Raw genomic sequence first — 23,877 nt, forward strand, 5'->3', positions numbered from 1 at the left:
AGCCTAGTTTTTAATTTATTGTGAGGAATGATTGTATAAAGTGTAGAAAAATCGCACATTTGAACCATTTAACTTATTAAGTAGAATAGTCATTCAATTGCCATATGTACTTATGTGCTTACATTTAACACGTTGATAATGTATCATGTTTGTAAATGTTTGATATTTTTATCAAATTTTCAGGCACACAGTTATTTACATGATAAATATGCAAGAACCACTCAATATCAATAGAAGATAAGTATGGCCTCTAAACTTTTGTCAAAGGATCAACAAAATTTTGTAAAACTTGGAATAGTCTGTATGGACGAGATAAAACTGGTGTTGAAGGATGTTTTTGAAAGTCAAATCAAACCAGTTGATCTCTACAACGCCATCAATTCATGTTCAGAACTGACAACTGGGAGACACAGACTGAGGTTGGATCAGCTAAGACTTTGTAGGCTTTCCCCGCCACAGCTTCCTGTCTATGATCAATTTGATGTTTCGTTACTTTATACACTGATACGAAATCTCTGTCCAAACTTAAAACCCACAAAAGGATGGGGGAAGACACCGGATAGTGGTGCTACAAAAATTGGAGATGACATTGAGTGTTTTAGAATATTCAGAAACGATACGTTTGCGCATATAGAATCATCAGAGGTTCCTGATGGCATGTTCGTGTCACGCTGGAATGATCTTAAAGGAAATATTCAGAGAGCTCAGAAGTTTGTGACCTCACTTGGATATAAAGTTAACTATGAGGAGAAACTTGCAAAAATTGAAAAATCTGATTTTGGTTGTAAAGATATGGAAAAATACAAAGTATTTTTAGAAGGAATGATGATTATGTGGAAGCACTCACAAAATATTGGTAAGGTTTACATTATTCATGTTGTATTGTCTAAATTTAACAATATTATTTTTTTTTTAAAATTTCGTTAAGATATTTCAGTGATAAAAATAAATGGAAATAGCAAAATTCTATGTGGGGAAAAGGCGTGCTTTGAAGTTGAGACGGAAAATTGGCTTCACACCGATAACTGGCCAGTTAAATGGGTGAAAGAGAGAGGGGACACAACAAAGGCCATTGACATAAGTAAAGAGAAGTACAATGGGAGTACCAGTAGAATACTTGTAATACAAAGGGTTAAAAAAGAAGACCAGGGTGAATATCAGGCTGTGATATCACGAGAAATAGACAGAAGACATTTTAAAGTCCTTATTAACTCAATCTTCCTAGAAGCTATAGGAGGTACATAACACATAACTTTACTCATCCTATATACTTTTCCTGTTTCATCAAACAAACAAATGAAACAATTTTAAGTAATGCCAAGCAGAACAGAGTGATTAGGACATAAGCATTTCACATCCTTTCCTTTTAGCATAAAAGATATGATGATGTTAAGTTTTGACGTTATGAAATAAATTAATGAAATATAAGGAGATAACTAACAGTATTCAAGCTCAGTAAGTCCATCAAACAATACAAAATAGGAGCAGAGCAAACACGAACCTCCAAGCATCAGAGATGGGATCAGGTGCCATGGAGGAGTGAGCATCCCCTGCCCACCGGTCACATCCGCCGTGTGCTCCTTGTCATGTTCGGGAAATAACGGGAAAATCCGTCGACAATTCAGTGTGTAAATAATGGTCTAACAATTAGTATGAAAAAGTCAGTCAGCATTTGACTTAATGATAAAATGTATTAGCTGACAAGGTCATTGTTTCGACCATAGAACTTAAGAAATGATGACTTCAAACGAGACAGCTGATATTCTTGTTACATCAACTTGTTTGCCAATAATTTACCTCGTTTTAGAAATTGTACATACGTAGAACATGCTCTTGCGTATCGAATCAACTGAGAGATATATACCCCGTATGCAGGTGATGAAGGTATATTGCTGCATAAGTAAGGGAAGTTGACGATTGAAAAGTTAAAGTCATCACGTTTATCATAAAGCTTGGTTGTTAGATTACCATTAACGTCTTTTTCAAGTAAAATATCCAAATGTGAACCAGATGTGTCAGAATCTGTGGTATCTTTTATCTCAAGCTCACCAGGATATATCGTATTGACATAAGAATGGAAATAACCATTGTTAATTGACAATACGTCGTCGATATATCTAAATGTCGAGTTGAAGGCCACAGCAAGTGTTTTCTTCTTTTCACGTACAAGAATTTGGACAAATTCTGCGTCATATGAATACAAAAAAGGTCTGCTAATATCGTGGCGCAAATGACCTGGTCTACAAAAACCACATAGATATTGTCAATCAGAAACTCAAGCATCTTTTCAATGTCAACTTCAGAGTACTTGCGTGTACAATCAGAATGTAAATGAATCATTCAATGCCCATTCACTTTATTTTCAAACATTTCATCAAATTAATATCCTTTCCACCAAATCATAATTCAAAAATATTAGAATTAATATTCTTTACCACAAAACATCTAATGAGCTTTGGACCCGTTTGGTCTATTTGTTTGGACTATACAGACATTGGAGTCTTTCTCATAATTTGCCTGCTTGCTATTCCATAGGAATATTTTTGGAAACTGAAATCTGTTATCTTTGTATTTGGCAAATCATTTCTAATAAATGTGATAAAAATATGCTTTAGTAAATGGTAAAAACATTATTCTATAGATCTACCAAATCTACAGATAATCCAGGCAACTTCAGGAATAGACAGCGTTACCATCTTTTATAACTGTGATGCTGAAAAGGTAGTTCCTAGTTTACAGAAAGTTGAATGGAGCAAAGATGGAAAACGTTTTACGACGAATACAAATAAGTATGAAGGGGGTGGTGTTACAGACAGATATCTGAAAATTCTTTCTCCATCAGAGAACGACAGCGGTGAATACACATGTGAAGTTTTCAATGCTGTAGGATCAGTTTCAAAGGTCATATCTCTAGGTATTGTAAATATACTTGTACTATTTAATACTTTCATGTTTATATATTAACTATTAAAGGAAAAGAGCAATTACATTATTTATGTCAAAGTAAGGTTTGAATTGAAGATTTTTTTGCCATTAGTAGATATCTGACTTTTTATTTAAAAAGGTACAGATTTTATGAAGTAGTTATCTCAAGAGATGAAAATGAAAAAAGCACAACTTGCCATCTCATAAATTTTACCACATATTTTTTCTAGCTGCCCCATCTGTAAAAAATTGGCAAAGATCTGACTGTTGAAATTTGTCAGATACTGACTGCTACATTTGGTGATCAAATCACAGTTGATTCTATCATTGAGTCTTGTCCTTCTCCGGAAAAAGCAATTTGGCAAAAAAGCAAAGATCTAGCTCCTGATAATTTTATGACCATTGATATCGATGACGCCCGATATTTTGGAAGCAGTTTGGATCCAGAGAAACCTATTTTAGTAATAACAAAGGCATCTGATGCTGACAAAATGTATTATCAACTAGAAGTTACGAATGGAATTGGGAAATCTATTAGTAATGCTGTTCTGCTGAAATTAGTTGGTGGTGCGTATATAATCAAGTTCAAACCTTGAAAATTGTGATGCAGTTTGTATGATTTTAAACAGATGAAAATTGTATATTTTTTGACTTTAAAGAATGTCCGTTTTAACTTTAAAATTATTTTAACCTTCTGAACTTTTAATAAAAACATTTGAAAAGATATACAGCAATACATCTTTTTTAGCATCCCTTTGTCTGTTTCATTATCCGCAATATGATTCCTTGGCAAAACATTAAGTTTACAGAACTTTATCATAATCTGAACCAAAGCCTGCACTATTTGAGGCATTGTATTTGAAAACAAACTTGTTTTCAAATAAGCTGATAGTTTATGTCTTCCATTACAGACCCTCCTTCTGTGTACACACGTCCTAAAACTGATTTTTCGAATCGGAGCGTTATATTTTCTTGCAAAATTTTCCTTTCGGACGATTCCCCAGACGTAACACATGTTGTTTGGACGAAAGATAAAAAGAGCATAGACATTTCAGGTAGTGGTGGAAAATATGTTGGAGGAAGCATTGCCAATCCTTCACTTGTAATACGCAAAGTGAATTTTAACGACGCTTGAGATTATCAGTGCTGTGTATCAAATGCTGTCGGGTCTATGCGCAGTAAACCAATTTATTTTGGTAAGCAACCCTTGTACAAAATATTTACCAATTTTAAGTTGAAAAGAAAAATTAAAATAAGATTAATTTGATTTTTATTCAAATTGATTGATTGGTTGATAAGATTGTTATTGTTGTTGTACGTCCCATTCGAGAATTTTTCACTCATATAGAGACGTAACCATATACTGGTGAAGGGCTTCAAATTTAGACCTTTACTTGGCTTTCGGGGCCATTAAGCAGTAAGGGTTATTTATCGTGCCAACGCCTACCGTGACACGGGTCCTTTGTTTTCAAGGTCTCATCTGAAAGAGCCTCAACTTTCACTTCAAAGTTCCGAGCGCTTGGCGAAAGAACAAATGCAACCTGTTATTTATCGACTTAAGTCAGTCGCGGCCATGATACAAACACACGACCTTCCGATCACGGAGCAAGCGTTCTGCCGACTGAGCTACCGTGACGGTTAATAAAATTGAATGAAAATTGATATATTTATTGAATCAAATATATGTAAGAATGTATAATAATATCATAGTTCATGCAAAGAAAAAAACATCTACGGACAGTTTAACTGCGATAGAACATACAGTAAAAAAAAAAAGCCCATGTGCCACATTGCTCACCTGAGCACATTTGCAAGGAAAAACAGAAATCAGTTCAGTATTGAAAAGTTTACGGGGGGGGGGGGCAAACTTGAATTTACACCACCTCAGAATGCTTCCATATCAATATTACTTATCATGGCTTAGCTGTTTGAGCAGAAGAAATTAAAAGATTTTTTTTTCTATCGCTCATTGTGGCCCCACCCTACCCACTCGAAATTTGAACAAATTTGAATCTTTACTACCTGAGGATGCTTCTTTAATAATATGACTAATCATGGCTTTGCTGTACTTGAGCAGATTTTTTCAAGATGATTCCTTTATATGTCTATGTAAAACAAAAACCCTCCGTTGTGCCCTCCCTTACCCCTGGGGGTCATAATTAAAATAAATTTGATTCTATAATACCTAAGGTTGCATCTGTATTAAAATGACTAATAATTGTTACTTGTTCTTGAGAAGAAGATTTTTAAAGACTATTCCTTTATATTCCTTTTGAAAACTTTGAACCTCTGTTGTGGCCCCGCCTAATCCCCGGGATCATGATTTGAAGAAACTTGAATCTACACTACCTGAAGATACTTCAATATTAATATTACAAATGATGACTGAGCTGTTCTTGAGAAGAAAATGTTTAAACTTTAGCCTCATGTTGTGTCTGCGCTCAACCCCAAGGGTTTGAACAAACTTGAATCTGCATTACCTGAGGATACTTCTATATTACCCCTAGAGGTCATAATTTAAACAAACTTGTATTTACACTACCTAATAATACTTCTTTGATAATATGACTAATCAAAAAAGTATGGAACTACTTTATGACCAAAACCCATACAAACAAAACGAATACAATATTAGTAACACTAAAATTAACTTAATCACATCGATTTAGGCTATCTTAGAGAAAATTAAGGACTTTGCTTTTAAAATAAGTAGTGTACTTTTGATTTAATAAAACTGAGATTGTCAGTGATTTAAAAATCACTAACCATGTCATTTTAAAGTTATCTGTTGTGTTTTTGGTTCCCAAAACTTTAAAAGACATTGAATGAAGTTAAAATTCGAAATCCCGAATTGTTACAGGCACGCCGAAAGTTCTGATCAGTAGTTATGAAAAAGATATCGAAACTGACAGAATAATCTGTGAGGTTACAATTGAATCATTTCCCGGAGCCCTGAAAGCAGAATGGAGAGTTCAGCAAACCATAGAGGATGATTTTCAACCAACAGATATTCACGATTCCACGTACACAGGATCTACTGTTTCCTTACCGCACCCAGTTCTGATTGTTCATGGATTTAACAAAAAGCAGGGTCAACGATTTCAAATTAGAGTGACCAATTTCATCGGGGAAATTAGCGAAGTCATATATGGTATATCGTTTACACAGATTATATTTTGTGTCTGTACTTAACATTACTAACCATCATTACTTTTATCTATATAAATGTGCAAACATTTCCCATTTTCACTTCTCCAGATTTACTTAAACAGTTTCAACTGAATTTTCCGTGAAAGCATTAATGATAGAAAGAAATGCAAATTAATTCAAATGATTATGCTCTTTTGCAAATCTGAGGCAGTTTGTTTGTTGTTTAATTCTCTTTCGAGAATTTTTCACTCATATGGAGACGCCACCACTTGCCGGTGAAGAGCTGCAAAGGTTGACCTATACTCGGCACCCAGGGCTATTGATCAGTGAGGGCCCTTTTTCGGGTCAGCAGCTACTGTGACACGGGACCTCGGTTTATACGGTCTCATCTGAAGGACCGATCTCCATGTCCCACAGTGGGATTGAATCCGCAACGTAAGGATCAACTCCTTACTCTGCGACTCTAGAGCAAACGCTCTTACCACTGCGCCACGCGGCGACAATCTGAGGCAGTTAAGGAATATTAAACTTATCTGTCAATTGCTTGCCTTGTTTAATCAAAGTACAGAATCGAGGTGACATCTTCCAATAAAATGTGAAATCTATCCCCAAGTTAACTGGCATATATACATAACCTTACATCAAGAGAACCCCCAATGAAAACCATTGGAAAGCAGAAAGTGAGCAATACGACAAATGCATTTTGTAATTTATTTGATCTTTTAAAAAAAATGAACTAGTTATTTTTAAACAAATGTGACAATATTAACAAAATAATCTTTGCCATATGAATGTGTAACAAAAAAGGAGGGGGGAGACCATGTGTCATATGTCTTTAAAATTAATCACTGATACAGCTAGCATTTAATACAAGAAAACTCTCTTTGATTTTTTTGGCCAAAAGCAGGCCCATTTAGACATTTTTTTCAACTAAATTGGAATAATTTATTTTATTCAGATAAATAAAGTCACATATGTGTGTGTCACATAAAGTCACACATCTTTCTGAGCACAAAAATGTACAAAATTTTAGAACTAACTCTCCGTATTTCATTACAATCATATCAAAATGTGACTATAGTTCCCTTTTTCCTAAAATTTTGCTTTATTACATGTATATGCTTTCAAAACCAAATCAATCCCACGATAATTATAAATAGCCCTTTTGTGCATTTACTAGAAACTATCTCCAATGTCATTTTCTCCAAATACATTTATTGTGCTTGTTAAAATGTGTAATACCAATGAAGTGCAAAAATGGAATTCAAACAATTGTTTTCATTCATACTATTTTTTTAAAGCAAAATTTGAATTTCCACACTGATTTTAATTCTTTCACTTTAAATTACCCCAAATCCAATTCCTCAGTTATCGCTTGTCCGAAGCATCCGTGTAGGAAAATGTTATATTTAAAGAAAGGCATTCATACAGCATTCTAAAATCTGACATCAAATTGACAGTGGATTAGGGGATCAATGATTTTAGTAATAGATTTAGTCCAGTAATTCAAAATCTATAGCAGTAAGGTTTTCAAGATCGAAGGGAAATTACGGATACAACTATCAAAATACTTTTCATAAATGTGACGAGGGGACAAAAAAAACTTATAAACATGTAAAAACAATTTTAAACATTATGGAAATGCCACTGACTACGTTTGAAACGCAGCATTCTGTTTTAATTGCTACAAACCTAGACCCAAAATTTAGGAAGACATCACTTCTCCTTCAGAGAAATTTAGGGACACGTTTTAAATTCTCTGGAGACTTCTTAGTGCACATTAATTATTATTTAAACTTTAAAAAAATTGAATGCATGTTAATGTATATGCAAGTACCTTAAATCAATTTATATCCTAAGAATACATAAAGAGACAAAAAGTTATATTAAAAAAAAATAATTATTTGATATTTTCCAATCGCAAGGCATATACATGTCTACCTGGAAAACAATATTATACGTACATTGTCAATCTAAAGTTTTCAACTGATAGACTTAGATTTATCAAAGTTACTTAATTTCTTGTATAGTTTATTTACATAATACAGGTTTTACATAATACAGGTATTTACGCTTAAGATCAAAACATTTTTTTTCTTCTCATCTCTCCATATTTTCATGCAGAGCTTTATCAAAGTAACAAACTTCTAACATTCACTCCAAAGTTCATTTTCAAATTCCTTAATATTTCTCTTTTGTGAATGTGCATTTATTAATAAAACGAAAACAAAGAATATTAAATTAATTACTATATTATGAAAACTAGTAAACCTAATACTGCATGCCGACTGAGCGACTTTATCAAGCAATCAGCCTTTCTTCACATGTTTGATCGCCAAAGACAGTTAATAGTTCTAAAATATATGCCTGTATTCACAGCATGAACTAATCATTTGACAATAAAAATAGTCGAAATTCATCAACATCTTTGGTATGACTTCGATATAGGTCCAGCTGTTTTGCGTCTTGTTGTCTTGCAGACTTGTTACCTTGCGTCTTGCAGAAGCGTAAACTCTAGAGGAGTTCCGATAGAGTATTCGATGAAATGGTCCATAGCAGCGAAATAGGTGCAAGCGTCCAGCTGTTATTCACCTATTTCAACAATAATAGCACTGAACAGATCTATAGATTTATAAAATAATGACAATATTACCACGTGTTCTTAACAGATTTTTTAACATGATTTACAAAACAAAGGGGGTGAAAATGTTAAACTTCGCTTTTGTGATAATTCGCGGTAAAGTTCTGAGCTCAATAGCGACTATGTTGATCCCCGAATTCATTTAACTGCATATTTCAAAGTAAGCAGAACGCTTCTTTCAGCTGGTTTTGTTCCACGATTCGTTCTCTCCCTTGCCTGCGATCGACGTATAGGTTACGATCTCTGTCGAAGCCATTTGTTTACGTTTTACCCTCGCTAAAATTGTTCGGACCGTAGGGATACTTTATATCTTATTCCCACTCAGGAACTTGTATTTAGTATTTGTTAATCCATGAAAACACTACTTATTGCTTGAAAATCACATTGAATAAATTTTCAATCTTAATTTTGTTTTGTAACCAAATTCTGATTTTAATGCATGTATAAACAGAGGACTATATTTCTTAGTGAACTGATGAAAATTAACGTTTTAATATTTCCAATCAATCTTGCAAGTGCTATTGTTTACATATTAGCAACCTATCTTTGATTTGATCCTTGCTTTCTACGGTAAGAAATTTCGAATGGTAGTGATCAGAGGGGGCGCCATTGAAGCTTGTCAGCAGCTTACGAAACTGACTTACGTCACCTCGAAAAATTAATCGTATGTAAAGCATGATCTTGCATATCGAATCACCAGGCTGACAAAAACCCCATAAGCAGTATACATTGATGAAAAAATGTTGACGTCATCATGTTTATCAAAAAAGGTTGGTTGTAATTTTGCCATCAATGCCCTTTTCCAATAAAGCATCTAAATATTTAAAAGATGTTTAAGACTCGACTCTGTTGTGTCATTTGGTGAGTTTTATGACATAGATATTTAAGCTCAAGTATCTTTTTAACCTCAGTTTTCTTGTGAGTAGAATGAGAATGTTCTTAGCCAAATATCTTTGCAGATAATCAATAGCAAGGAATGTAATTAGGTTTTCCTTTTTTTTTTTAAAGAAGCATGCAGTTGTCTATGATATTAAACAATCAATTAAAGCCAAGCTGAAATAATAAAAAGCACTGAATAAACATGATGCAAATTCATTTCTAGAATTATTTGAAATTTAGAAAACATTATAATACTGACATTTAACAAATCTAACATTACTAGTATATCAATGGTTTGAAATTAAAATTTGAGTGCAAATACATACTCAAATACATTACTGCATCGGTGAAATATATGGAGATAGCGAACAGCATTCATGCTTAAAAGTCCATTAAACATTACAAAATAGGTGCAGAGCAAACACGGACCTCCAAAACGTCGGAGGTGGGATCAAGTGCCATGGAGGAGTCAGCATCCCCTGCCGACCGGTCAAACCCGCCGTGTGCTCCTCGTCATGACCGGGAAAAAACGGAAAAATCTGTCGTCAATTCAGTGTGTAAATAATGGTCTAACAATTAGTATGAAAAACGTCAGTCAGCATTGGACTCAATGATAAATTGTATTTTCTGACAAGGTCATTGTATCGACAATAAAACTTACGAAATGATGACTTTAAACGAGACTGCTGATATTCTTGTTTCATCAACTTGTTTCAACAAATCTTTTTTTTACGAAAGACAGATGTGATTATATCTATTGCTTATTATTAATATATAAATTCACGGAAATGATATGGCTAATTAAATATATATTACAGAAAAGAAAATCCAAAATGAGGATCATGAACTAAAGGCACATAGTACACAGTGAAAAGTGGCTTACATGATATTCATGTGATTATTATTTTATTTGAAAATTACGTGAAAATCATGTAAAAATTATATAAATATTTTTTCATGCGAATATCATGTGAATGAGTTTGTATGATATTCACATAATTTTTTTTTTAGAACTTTCATGTGAAGTTTTTTATGCTCGATATTTATACAATATGCTCTTCATGTAAATTTCATAAGAAATTTGTGTCAAAATGGCTTGAAGTTTTCATATAAATTTCACAAGTCTTGTTTTTCGTCTTTTTCTCATGCAAAGAATTCACATGAAATTCATGAGAATTTCATGTAAAATTTATGTAAGCCATTTTTGCCTGTGTAAGTAATATAAAATATTAGATCGAAGAAACTAAAGTGACGTTTTACGGCTTGTAATTGAATTATTTTTTTTTTAATTTGTAGATAAGCAAATGGATTTTTATCGAAAAAGAGGCTCAAAAATACCATTTGCCAGTCTAAGAGACGATCTTGAAAACTCATTTCCACAAAATGAGCTTGAAAGGTTCAAACATTTACTGATTGGTAAGATTTTGTTTATTTTTATTGCTACAACTAAATATTTTAAAGGACCATAAATGTAAATGTTGTACCTTGATACATTACTGCTAAATGTGTCTGGGATATTTTTGAACAAAAACTATTTTCTCCTTACAACAATGTTAATTATGATTATTTGTTTTCCTATTTGTTTTTCTGTCTTCAGAGTATTTTAAAAAAAAACTAACAGAATTTCAATGCAATCTAGAAGACGGGAAGTTTTTAAAATGGTGACATATTGAGTAAGAAATTAGAGTATATAAAGACATTCTCTGTTTTGTCGTGTTTTTATTAGTTCTTTTAATATCCCAGTCAATGGCAGTGAGTTTGAGTTACCGGGTAAAACTTCAAAAAATCCTTACAAAGATTTATTGCAGGATCTTGTAAAATGTTCAACCAAGCCACTATCATTATTCTTCACCAAAATATTCACTGTTGTGAAAGACAAAATTCAGACGTATCGTGCGACTACATATTCAAGAAGTGGTGTAAATAAAATATGGATTCTAAGAAAAATCAAAAGAAATTTGTTGAATTTAAAATTCTAAAATCTTCTCAAACATCAAAAGAATCAAAACATGTGAGTTTTCTTTATACAATCATTCCTCACAATTAATTGAAGCTGAATACGATTCGTAAAAGGAAGACTGTCATTTTTGTCCCCCATATTGTCGTCTCAAAATAGTCCTTCTCCAGCTCCAATATAAGCCTCAGCTAGCTTCGTTCACGTTTCAGTGTACCCTCTTCACGAACTTTACCTGAACGGAGTCTCCTTCATTGTCATTGTGATATATTTGGAAGCGACAAAATGATTTCTGTATGCCTCTCCCACGTTAGGGAAAAAGTTACCAAAGATATTCCATATAAATTGCATAGTTCAATGCATAACAGAGTGAAATAAACACAAATCATGTTCAAAGAAATAAAATAAACAAGAGAACAGTGTAAGCTATACTAGTAAATGTACTACACGCAGCAGCGACCGGATAAAATCTATCAGGTGAAAGGATTGCATGGTCTTAGTGTTGAATTAGGAGATAGTGAAACTAATAGTGCGTAATACGCTTTAAAAAGCAGGCTTTTTGACATTATAGACAACTGCTTTCTCAATAAAAATGGAACTCGCAAAGTTTCATATCTCGTGATCGGCCATCTACAAAATTACTCTGAAATTTATATTAAAAAGATATGCTGGAGTTCCTCAATGACAATTTCTTAATACTCTTTGGGGACTAGGTCTAACATCAATTTGTTGGAATTCCGATTGGCAATAATCGTGCACCTTCATTAGCCGGCCTATTTTTAGCTTAACTCGGCCAAAGGCTCAAATGAGCTTCATATTTGATCAAAATTTCTTCGTTATCTGTCGTTGTCGTATTTGTTGGCGTCACATTTTTGACTTCTTCTCAAGAACCACAATGCCGTTTTCAATCAAAAATGAAGGAACACGCCATTGGGGGGGGGGGGGGGGGGTATTAAGAATTTGTGTAAGTGAAATTAAATCTTTTTAAATCTTTTTTTTTTTAAATCTTCCAAAATCGTAAAAAAATATTCTGAAGCCAGGATTTGTCAAAGGAATACATTTACCGTATAATCAAATTTGTTCAAAACGCTCCCATAAACCTTTCAATTCTGAACTGGTTTTTCTTTTTTTTAAGACAATTTGCTCAGGCATGCAATGTGACCCATGGGCAGTTTGTTATATTTCTAGAAGCAGAATTTATTTTGTTCAGAAAAACTTCTAAGAAGAAGATAAAAAAAAAACTGATGCTGTGGCCTTCAACTAGACAATTATTACTTTTCCCATGGACAACTTTCCTTATTTAAATAGTAATATCCCAACGTCACCTGCATGAAAGACATGGAGATAACGAACAGTATTCAAGCTCAAAAGTCCATTCAAATAATACAAATCAGGAATAGAGCAAAAATACCTCTAAAACATCAGAGGTTGGATCAGGTGCCATGGAGGAGTGAGTATTTCCTGCAGAACGGTCACGTCCGCCGTGTACTTCTTGTCATGATCGGAAATAACGGAAAAAGCCGTCGACAATTCAGTGTGTAAAAAAAGGCCTCACACAATTAGTATGAAATCATCAGTCAGCATTTGACTTAATGATAGATTGTATTTGCTGACAAGGTCATTATATCGACCATATAACTTACAAAATGATGACTTTAAACGAGACTGTTGATATTTCTGTTCCATGAACTTGATTGTCAATAACTTACCTTGTTTTTGAAAAATTTTTAGCATCCTCTTGCGTATTGAATCAACTGAAGGATATAAACCCCGTGTGCAGGTGATAAGGGTATATTGCTGCATAGTTGAGGGAAGTTGAAGATCGAGAAGTTGAGGTCATTGCGTTTGTCATAACGCTTTGTTGTTAGGTTACAATTAACCTAGTAAAATTTTCTAGTAAAATATCCAAATATGAAACATATGTGTCAGACTCTGTGGTATCTTTTATTTCAAGCTTACTGGGATATATCGTGATGACATATGAATGGAAATAACTATTACTATTTGATGATACGTCGTCGATGCATCTAAAGGTTGAGTTGAAGGCCACAGCAAGTGTTTTCTTCTTCTCATGTATTAGATTTTGAATAAATTCAGCTTCATGTGAATACAAAAATAGGCCTGTTAATAACGGGGTGTAATTTGTACCCATGGTGTTTATATTTCCCAACTGATTAGACACAAAAGAGCATGTTCTGAGCATAATCAATTTTCAAACGAGTCCAGTTACTGATAAATAAGTTGATGTAACAAGGATTTCAACAGCCCCTTTATAATCAGCTTTTTGCCAATTCTATGGCCGTTATAATGATCTTGTTTGTAAATACAACCTATCGGCAGATCATATTTTATCTGAAATATCAGATACCATTTGTAAGGTCATCGTTTTTGTACTGGATTTGACTGCAGAGTACAGGGATGCTTACTCCTCCTAGGTGCCTTATTTTCTGCGTCCATGCTCTCTGCCCTGTTCACAATTCATTTTGTTTACTGGTTTATTAAGATTGATAACTGTTTGTTATCTTCAAATTCTCTAAAGTTCAGTTTATTTGTTATAATTTTTATATTGCCTAGAATGAGTATGTTATTTATATACATATAAGTGTTGGTTACATATGACAGAATGATGGAAGAATGTGATATTTGAAAGCAATTAAATAAAGTATGCGTTTTATAATTTAGAAAGCTCACAAGTACTTTATTTATCCAGATCAAGATGCGATAATTGAAGACTCTGTATCTGCATGTAATTCCTTGAGGGAAGTCTTAGGAATTCTGATACAGGAAGGATTGTTTAGTATACGCGATGTCATTCTGGTACAATACCTGTTACGAAAGATCGGGTGCCTCGAACTCTATGACAAATGTTACGATTATGCTCAAGCTTGCGGGGCGCTGTGTTTCTATGAAAGACAACCAGGTATTATTTCTGTATTTTTGTCTTTTAAGTATTGATAAACTTGATATATGAATATGAGAAACTATTGCAATTGTCTTTGCAGAAAATGGGTTTACAACTGTCAAGTTTCACATATCTGGCAATTTTAAAGATTATTCTAAGGAGGATATCTATTTTATACGAGACACAGTTGCAAAAATGGTTAATTGTCCTGAAGCGGATGTTTTCATCAGTGGATTACAACCTGATAAAAGCTTTGTGGTTTTACTGTCAATAAAAGAAGAGTATACCAATGCGCTACTGTCACATGCTCAAGATATTTTAGAACGTCTTCATTCTTTGAATGTGGATTATCTTGTCTGTGATGAGTTTGTTTTTCGAAAAGGACACATCAGTAAAGGTAAGGGATTACTTATCATAAGACAATGTTTTTCCTTCTAATCTAAAGCCAATTGATAGTTACTGAATAGTTCAATGTATTATAAATCCTTTTATTTTAGTACCCCTGTGTTAAAAGGCATCAGTGAATTCCGGGGAAAAAATTGAACCTTTTAGTTACATATCTTCTAACATTTTCTTTACACCCTTGTGCATTCAGTATTAAATGTTAAAATTTTCTATTCTAATAACTCATTAATGCAAAAAGGTGGAGATAACTAACAATAATCGTTCAAAAAAAAATCTAGAAACAATCTGTAAGAAGGGCATAAGACGTGGGTCCCTGGAAATTCTAGAGTCAGGACCAGGTGTCCAGGAGAAATAAGCATCCCCTGTTGAAAGATCACACCCGCGAGTACCCTATTTTTTTGATAACGTAGACATAATATTCCATAGTCAAATTAAGTATAAAAACAAAAACCTACAATTAATACGCTCCCCATGTTTTGTTAATAACAAAATCTACTGCCTTTTAAGTGCAATTTGAAATCAAACTCTTTTATGTTTCTGTTTGCATATCAATACAGCAAGGAAAGTTGTATGTATTCTGAAATGTATTTGTATGTATAGAGAGAGCGATCGGATTCATACTAATGCAATCAGCAGTGAAAACGAAACACAAACCATTTAGAGGTCACCTGGGTCACTCACCGGACTAGTTCTCTGTCCTTGTCTGTTGAAGTCTATTGTGCATAAGCTTTCCACAATTTTAACACCATCTAGAGCTACTGGGTCAGTTACAATCAAACTTTTTACAAATCGAGATTAAAATTTTAAATTTTTTTGATCGCCTTTACAGCGGAGTACTAGATGGACTTTTAAAAAAAAAAAAAAAAAAAAAAGTTAACATTTATGAACTGTTTCAAACAAGTCAACGTTGGATTCTGATCGAAAATTGTATCGGTTACTTTGAAATTGAAACATGCTATTTAAATCACTAAGGCAAGATTTAAAAATGAATTTAAATAATAAAACAATTATTTACAGTAAGTTGTTCTTAGACAGTTAGCCAATCAAGTTCATCAAAAAGAGGACTTGTGGGCGCACTGGGGGAGCATCTAAAATATACCTTACAGCACGTATGTATAAACTAGGCATGATACTTGCTTTATAAAACGGCTGGCGTGTTTGAATTGGAAGATACTAGTTTAATTAATTCTACGGAGGGCAGAAATTTTACGCGACAGTGATTTACAGACATGGTGAATGTGTACATCGTACTGTAAAGAATTATCTAAATATACTCCAAGGATTTTTTCACATGTACCTTGTCTAGTTTCTGATTCGATATGCATAAAAAATCATCATCTGAAAACCTCGATCTCTCCTGATGTGTACCAATTAATATGCATTTGGTTTTTGTAACATTAAGTACCATTTGATTCTGAGAACATCATTTTTCCATACACGCAATATCCATTGAAAATGCATTTACAATAGTTTGGGAATCTTTGCCGGAAACATGAAGAGTGGCATCATCGGCAAATAAAGAGCAAGGGCCACTAAGGGCCTTTTTTGGCCATGTGAATTTCTGAAAAATCGGAACTGCTCAGTTTTGGTTGACAATGCAGTATTTATCGCTTGGACCAATGGTGACCACGCATCTATTGAACATGACGTAATTTTCTCTCTAGTCAATGAATCATGACGACATGAAATGCGTCATTTTTTAAAAATATCCTGTGAATTCCTTTAAAAATGGCCCAAAGTTGAAGTATTTTTTCAATATTTCATGTAGAGCACAACCTCTGATCCAAAATATGTGTTTACACAATAAAAGACCTGTTTCTGGAGCTCATAGTACATATTTTAATTGGCTGTGCTCATATTTTAATTCTTTACTGAAGATAGTCAAATACGCCTGTTTTCTACAAAATTCAAGAACATTGCATTTTCACAAATCCTGTTTTCCAATACCTGGATTCTCAAAAAGGAATTTTGTCACAGGAAATGAGAGCAGTAAGTCTCTACTTTATTTTGATATATAACATTTTTTAATGTTTTCCTATTATGTCACACATGTAATAAATTTCACTTTAAACCCTGAAGAATGCTGAATCACACCGGAAACAGTTATATCACACGCTGGAAACAGTTATATACCCGACGGAAGCAGTTAAACCCTCCCGATCATCTTCACGTGCTTTAATGCTACACATTATAGCTCGGGTTCGTGATTTTCTGACGTCGGTTGCTAAGCAAACGTAAACGACGGAGCGTAATATTTAACGTCATGAAAGCATTTTTGGATTATTTGTCTAAATTTTAACGATTTTTTAGATTTTTTAATTTTAAAAATGTTATATAACACATACCACATGGCTTCTCGGGTGACTATTCCAGAATATTTGCCCCTCGGTGACAGGAAAGCCCTGGAGTGTTATGTCACCCGATGCCGAAGACATAACACTTCACTGCTTTTCTGTCACCTTGGGGCAATATTCTGGTATGTCAACCTCGAAGCCATGTGATATTTGTATAATATGAAATGGGACAGAGGGTGATAGTCAATTTAAAATTGATATAAGGACAGGGCGATTTTATGCATAAAATGAACCTAGCTCTTTATGTTTGATTTTTTAATATAAAGTGGAAGATCCTTAAGGAGGGATTCTTGTCTGGTTTCTAACTAGATGAAATATTCATGTATATTTGCTTATAAGTCTTATATATTTAGATGTAAGAGATTTGAAAGATCATATTTTTCTTTCCTCATCATAATTGTACAACTTTAAATAGAAATGTAAAATGAGTTTGAAATCTAGCAGGGACTATATTTTTGGCGGAACAGCGACGTATGAAAATATCTCCTTTTCTGATTCTAAAATTACTATAGAGCAATGAATTTAGTTAAAAAAATTTTAAACAATCAAAGACTAAAAGAAAATTTCAAATGTAAGTAAAATTAATAATAATGGACTGAAGTTTTAAAATATATCAAATAAATATGATTTCCAAACAAACTACAATTTTGTTAACTTTTAAAAGCTTCCGATCTAAGTACTGATTTGACCCAAAAATCCGTAAAAAGTGTGTTTTTTCTCTTAGTAATCGGTCAAAACTATTTTGTTTTTGTATCAATTTGTATCTTCATATGACTATTTTACGATATGTGAAAATAAGAAAAATTTAAATATACAAAGCATATAAAAATAACTTATATATCCCAAAAATCTAAGAAAAATAGAAGAAATTCGTATTAGCCAATATTTATTTTAGTTAAATAATCTATGTCAGTTTGGTAGTATCATCTGATAGACCCTATATGGTTATATCTTTTTATGCAAAAAGAAAAACAATTAATCTTTTGAAATAGAAGTATGCATCACATGATTGGCAACGGTATTTTTTTATTCTTAAGGTAAAGGAAAAAGATAATGACCTTGACCTAACCTTGCTTTTAAAATAAAACGGTCAGATTTAATTAATACCATCACTTAATGATAATGTCTTCCTGAATCTTTGAAAATTTCATTAATTTTTAAATACAAGAAATATGAGAAGAATCCCTCCCTAATGTAAACTAAAAACAGAAGAGGTCCTAGTATAGACCCCTGTGGAACTCTGATAAAATGATTTTTGTTGGACAAATGGACACTTTGAAGTCTTTCACTTAAATATGATCGAAACCACTGTAAAGTTATTTCATTTAAATAAAAAAAATACTTTAGTTTTTTAAGGTGAATTTCATGATTTACTAAGTCAGATGTCTTACTGAAGTCGAGAAAGACAGTACCAACAATTTTCCCTTGGTTCATTTCATTTAACCATTTATCTGTAATTTTGGTTAGGGCTGTTTGGCAAGAGTGCAGTTCTCTGAAGACTGATTGAGATTCTACTAGAAGATCAAAGTCTGAGAATAGAGATCGTATATATATTTTGCAGCATGTTTTTCCAGAGTTTTTGATAATGTTGGTAAAATAGAAATAGGTCTATAGTTATTTGGATCTAGTTTGTTTCCCTTTTTAAAGACTGATGTAACTCTTGCAAGTTTAAAGCTCTCAGGAAAAATTCCAGATGTAATACTCGGATTTATTATGTGTCACAGGTTTATGTATTGTTTGTGCTGTAAGTTTTAATAGACGTGGGCCAAGGATAACTACACCTGGTATATTATAACATTTTGCTTATTAAGTATAGAAAGGACTTCATCGTGACTTATCAGCATTATATCAATGAAAAATATGGAGATAACGAACTGTATTCAAGCTCAAAAGTCCTTAAAACAATACAAAATAGGAGCAGAGCAAACACGCACCTCCAAACATCAGAGGTGGGATCAGGTGCCATGGAGGAGTGAGCATCCCCTGCCGACCGGTCACACCAGCCGTGTGCTCCTTGTCATGATCGGGAAATAACGGAAAAATCCGTCGACAATTCAGTGTGTAAATAATGGCCTAACAATTAGTATGAAAAACGTCAGTCAGCATTGGACTCAATGATAAATTGTATTTGCTGACAAGGTCATCATTGAATAATTGCATATTTTAGATCAGAGGTTGTGCTTTAAACGAAATATTGAAAAATAACGTAAAGGATTGGAAGTTTTTATAGAGGTTTTTCAGGATTTTGGGAAAATGATGCAATTCGTGACGTCTTAATGCATTGACTATAGGTTTCCTCTGAGTCTGTCCGTCTTTCTGTCTGTCTGTCCCTCTGTCTGTCTGTTAGTCTGTCCCACTTGGTTTTCCGCACTTTTTTTCTAAACGCTTGCAGATATTGAGCTGATTTTTGGTATGTGAGTGTATCTTGATGAGTTACAGATCAAGTTTGCATTTTGTTTCGTTTCAATGATTTTTGGCGGAATTACGACCTTTTCAATTTTAAAGGGTTTTCCGCAATTTTTTTCTAAATGCTTTCAGATATTTAGCTGATTTTTGGTATGAGGCTTTACCTTGATTAGTCATAGATTAAGTTTGCATTTCGTTCCGTTTCAATGATTTTTGACGGAATTATGGCATTTTCAATTTTTAACGGGAACCAGATTACACTTGGCGGTAGGGGACTAGTATTGCTAATGCAATACTCTCAGAATGCTTGTTTTAAAATATTTGTGTACATTACATATTCACGTGGATTAAAGGATATTTATTGTTACTAAGTTATAAATACTTTTAAGCTAATTTGATTATACTTTCAGAACAAGATATGGAGTTAGATAAATGGAGGGATGAGGACAGACTTTATCAGGAAACTCACGGCTTTCACGAAATGATGAAGAAAGTGAGAAAACAAAGATGTGTAACATTTGTGGGTTGCCCTGGATCAGGGAAAACTGCCACGGCTCATCATATTGCCTTCATGCTCCAAAAGGAGGGTTACGAGGTCGTACCAATAAAAGACATCAGAGAAATCATAGAGATGGAAGAATTGGAAGAAACATATAACCAACAGGTCTTTATTGTTGATGACGTGGTAGGCGTGTTTGGCCTACAGAGAACAAAATTAGATTATTTGGCATATTTGTTGACGGATTATAAATATGAAATGGCAAGTCCTTCCATATTTAGATGTAAAACTCTCTTGACATGTAGAGAGGCTGTGTACAATGAATCCTTATCTTACAACCTGTCATTTAGGTGGTATGAAAGTGTGATTAAGTTGCACAGTTCTGAATATGTATTAGATGACAATGATAAGAAACTGATTATGAAGAAATATGGCTTAAAATCTGAATTACTGTCACCTTCCTTGTTGACATCGGCTTCTTCTATGTTTCCTCTTCTCTGCAAATTGTTTTCAAAGGAAGAAAAATTCCGAAATTTCGGTTCAACATTTTTCACAAATCCAGTTCGGTGTATTATCATTGAACTTGATGAAATGCAAAGAAAAAATAAACTTTATTATGCTACGTTAGCTTTATGCATAATGAATGAAAAACTTTCTGAAGGTATTCTAAGAGATCAAGAAAATACTATTTTTCTCGACATTAAAAACAGTGTGTTAAAAAATCTTGAATTGCAGACTTGTATTAGTACTTCCAAATTTGTAGACGCCTTGTCAGCAATGGAGGGAATATACACAAAAAAGAGTGGCACAGAGTATACATTTATACATGACTATGTGTATGAGATTTGTGCATATCATTATGGTCAACAGTTCCCGGGACAAATGCTGCAGTATATGAGTAGTAGTTATATTGCTAACAAAGTAAAACTACAAAAAAGTGAAGCAAACAAAGTGTACAAGAGTGAAGAGAGAGAGGTTGTTACTCATTCAGATAAGAATGATGAAAGAAGTAACAAGAATGATGCCAAAAGTAATGAAACTGAAGAGTCCTTTGATCTGTGTATAAGGTTAAGTGAAGAACAGTACCCACTGTTAGCAGAGAGGTTGTACAGAGACATAGAGAGAATGAAATTGCATGATGTCTTTACAAATGGTGTTTTAAAGCATCCAAAAGTGAGTCAGGCTTTCATTGGTGTGTTAGAAGAAAAGTCGTACAATGAAATAAAATCTTTATTTCTGTATGAACGATTACACTCAAGGAATTTGGAAAGATATTTCCATAATTTGATGAGAATGCATGAAGTTAACCTGAAAGTGATAGCATGGGTGATCTTACATGGACATTATAATATTCTACAATACATTGTTGGTGAAATTGAAAAACATGGTGAGAACAAATCTGAGCTATTCTACAGAGATTTCGAGCACCTACGCTGTTTAGCTGTTTTTTTAGAAGGAGGGATTCATTATGAAGACATTCTCTTAAATGAAGAAAAATATATGCTACTGCTCAGTTGTTACAGTGGTAATCTTGAAACTGTAAAAATTGTACTGAAGTGTGTGAGTAAAGATTCGATTAAAAACCCAATTCAACGTGAATATTGGGAAACAACAAAGTTGCTGAATTCACCAATCAATTTAAAGACAAGTTGGAAATGTACGCCGCTTCTAGCTGCATGTGAGGAAGGGCATTTAAATATTGTACATGAACTAATTAAGGCGGAGGCTAGTGTAAATCTAGCGGATGGAAAGGGGCGTACAGCACTGATAACTGCGTGTGATGGAGGACATCTGAGTATTGTGCAAGAACTATTAAAGGTTGGGGCTGACGTCAATGTTTCGGATACAGAAGGGAATACACCATTGACAACTGCATTTAAGAGAGGACATTTTGACATTATGCAAGAATTAATAAAGACAGGGGCTGATGTCAATCTACCAAGTGAAAAAGGGTGTATTGCACTGATAACTGCATGTATGGGTGGAGATTTGAGCATTGTTCAAGACCTAATAAAGGCAGGGGCTGACGTCAATATACAGGATAAAGAAAGGAAAGTGGCACTGGTAACTGCATTAATGAGTGGGCATTTGAGCTTTGTACATGAACTAATTAAGGCGGGGGCTAGTGTAAATCTAGCGGATGGAAAGGGGCGTACAGCACTGATAACTGCGTGTGATGGAGGACATCTGAGTATTGTGCAAGAACTATTAAAGGTTGGGGCTGACGTCAATGTTTCGGATATTGAAGGGAATACACCACTGACAACTGCAATGGAGAGAGGACATTTTGACATTATGCAAGAATTAATAAAAATAGGTGCTGATGTCAATTTACCTCGTGAAAATGGGCGTATTGCAGTCATAATTGCAAGTGAGGGTGGACATTTGAGTTTTGTACAAGACCTAATAAAGGCAGGGGCTGATGTCAATATACGGGATAAAGAAGGGAAAGTAGCACTGGTAACTGCATTAATGAAAGGACATTTGAGCATTGTGCAAGAATTAATAAAAATAGGGGCTAATGTCAATATACGGAATCAAGAACAGAATACAGCACTGATAACTGCATTAAAGAGAGGATATTTGAACATTGTACAAGACCTAATAAAGGCTGGGGCTGATGTCAATCTACAGAATAAAGAAGGAAATACACCACTGATAACTGCATGTGAGGGTGGATATTTAAGCATGGTACAAGAACTAATAAAGAAGGGGGCTAAGGTCAATTTACAAAATATCATGGGGAATACACCACTTGTAGCAGCTTGTATTGGTGGGTATATGGGTATTGTTCAAGAACTTTTCAAGGTCAGGGCTGACATCAATCATATAGGTATGGTGAGAAATACACCATTAGTAGCTGCATGTAGGTATGGACATTTGAGCATTGTGCAAGAACTAATTAAAATGGGGGCTGATGTGAATCTACAGGATAATGAGGGGTGTACACCACTCATAGCTGCACGGAAGGGTAAACATTTGAGCATAGTTAAAGAACTAACAAAGATGGGGGCTGATGTCAATTGAAAGGATAACAATGGAACACATACCACTAAAGATTGATTTAATGAAAAGACGCTATACTCTGATGAATGGCCTGGTGGAAGCAGGAGCCAATGTCTATCTAATGGATGATCATGGAATTAAGAACTCTACTACATGAAGTCATATCGAAATTCAATGATTTTCTTTACTTGGTATTATCATTCTAGTTGGAAATGGAGCTGACTGTACCATCTGTGATGATGATAGACTATCAATATTACTAATTGCATTATTTTAACTTCCAGGAAATGTTATAAAACAAATATAAGATGCAGTAAAAACACATCAGTTAAACAGTGTAAACAAACAATTGTATAAAATTCTGTTAGACATAAGCCATGGTGATGTGAGACTCGACAGAAAGGATGATGTGGTGGTGGCACAAAGGCGAGTGTGGTGTATAGATTCTCGTGGTGTTCTGTGGCAAATAATCAGATTTGGAGACTGTGGCATACTGAGACATCTCTTGTGTGGGGGTCTTGATGTTAATCAGTCGATAATTTTTTTTTATATAAAGAGGTAGTACGAAATGGAACCATTTCTGCATGCACTGATTAATGAAAGAGAGTACGTCAGTGAGAGAGTGGAGAAGGTGAGGATCCTGCTGGGGCGGACATAAACGTTAGAGTGAGGTGTGCAGAGTATGAATCTTTGTTAGACAGAGAGGGTGTGACTGCTCTAGAGAGAACAAAACGACTGGTTTGTGAGTATAGTAAG

At 34.0% G+C, this 23,877-nt stretch overlaps 1 protein-coding gene across 1 annotated transcript; it reads left to right on the plus strand.

Annotated features, from left to right (window-relative positions):
- The first annotated feature begins 235 nt into the window (after positions 1 to 235).
- On the plus strand, positions 236 to 23,150 carry LOC133205132 (uncharacterized). The gene is made up of 9 exons (XM_061340874.1): positions 236 to 856; positions 938 to 1,237; positions 2,642 to 2,919; positions 3,207 to 3,492; positions 5,786 to 6,076; positions 10,892 to 11,011; positions 14,260 to 14,469; positions 14,552 to 14,848; positions 20,027 to 23,150. The coding sequence occupies exons 1-9, from the start codon at positions 244 to 246 to the stop codon at positions 23,140 to 23,142; spliced, it is 5,511 nt and encodes a 1,836-aa protein (XP_061196858.1). The 5' UTR covers positions 236 to 243; the 3' UTR covers positions 23,143 to 23,150.
- Positions 23,151 to 23,877: the final 727 nt, after the last annotated feature.

This window comes from Saccostrea echinata, unplaced genomic scaffold (assembly GCF_033153115.1).
Source record: "Saccostrea echinata isolate AGI-Se365-2 ecotype Australia unplaced genomic scaffold, CSIRO_AGI_Sech_v1 ptg000054l, whole genome shotgun sequence".
NCBI lineage: Eukaryota > Metazoa > Mollusca > Bivalvia > Ostreida > Ostreidae > Saccostrea > Saccostrea echinata.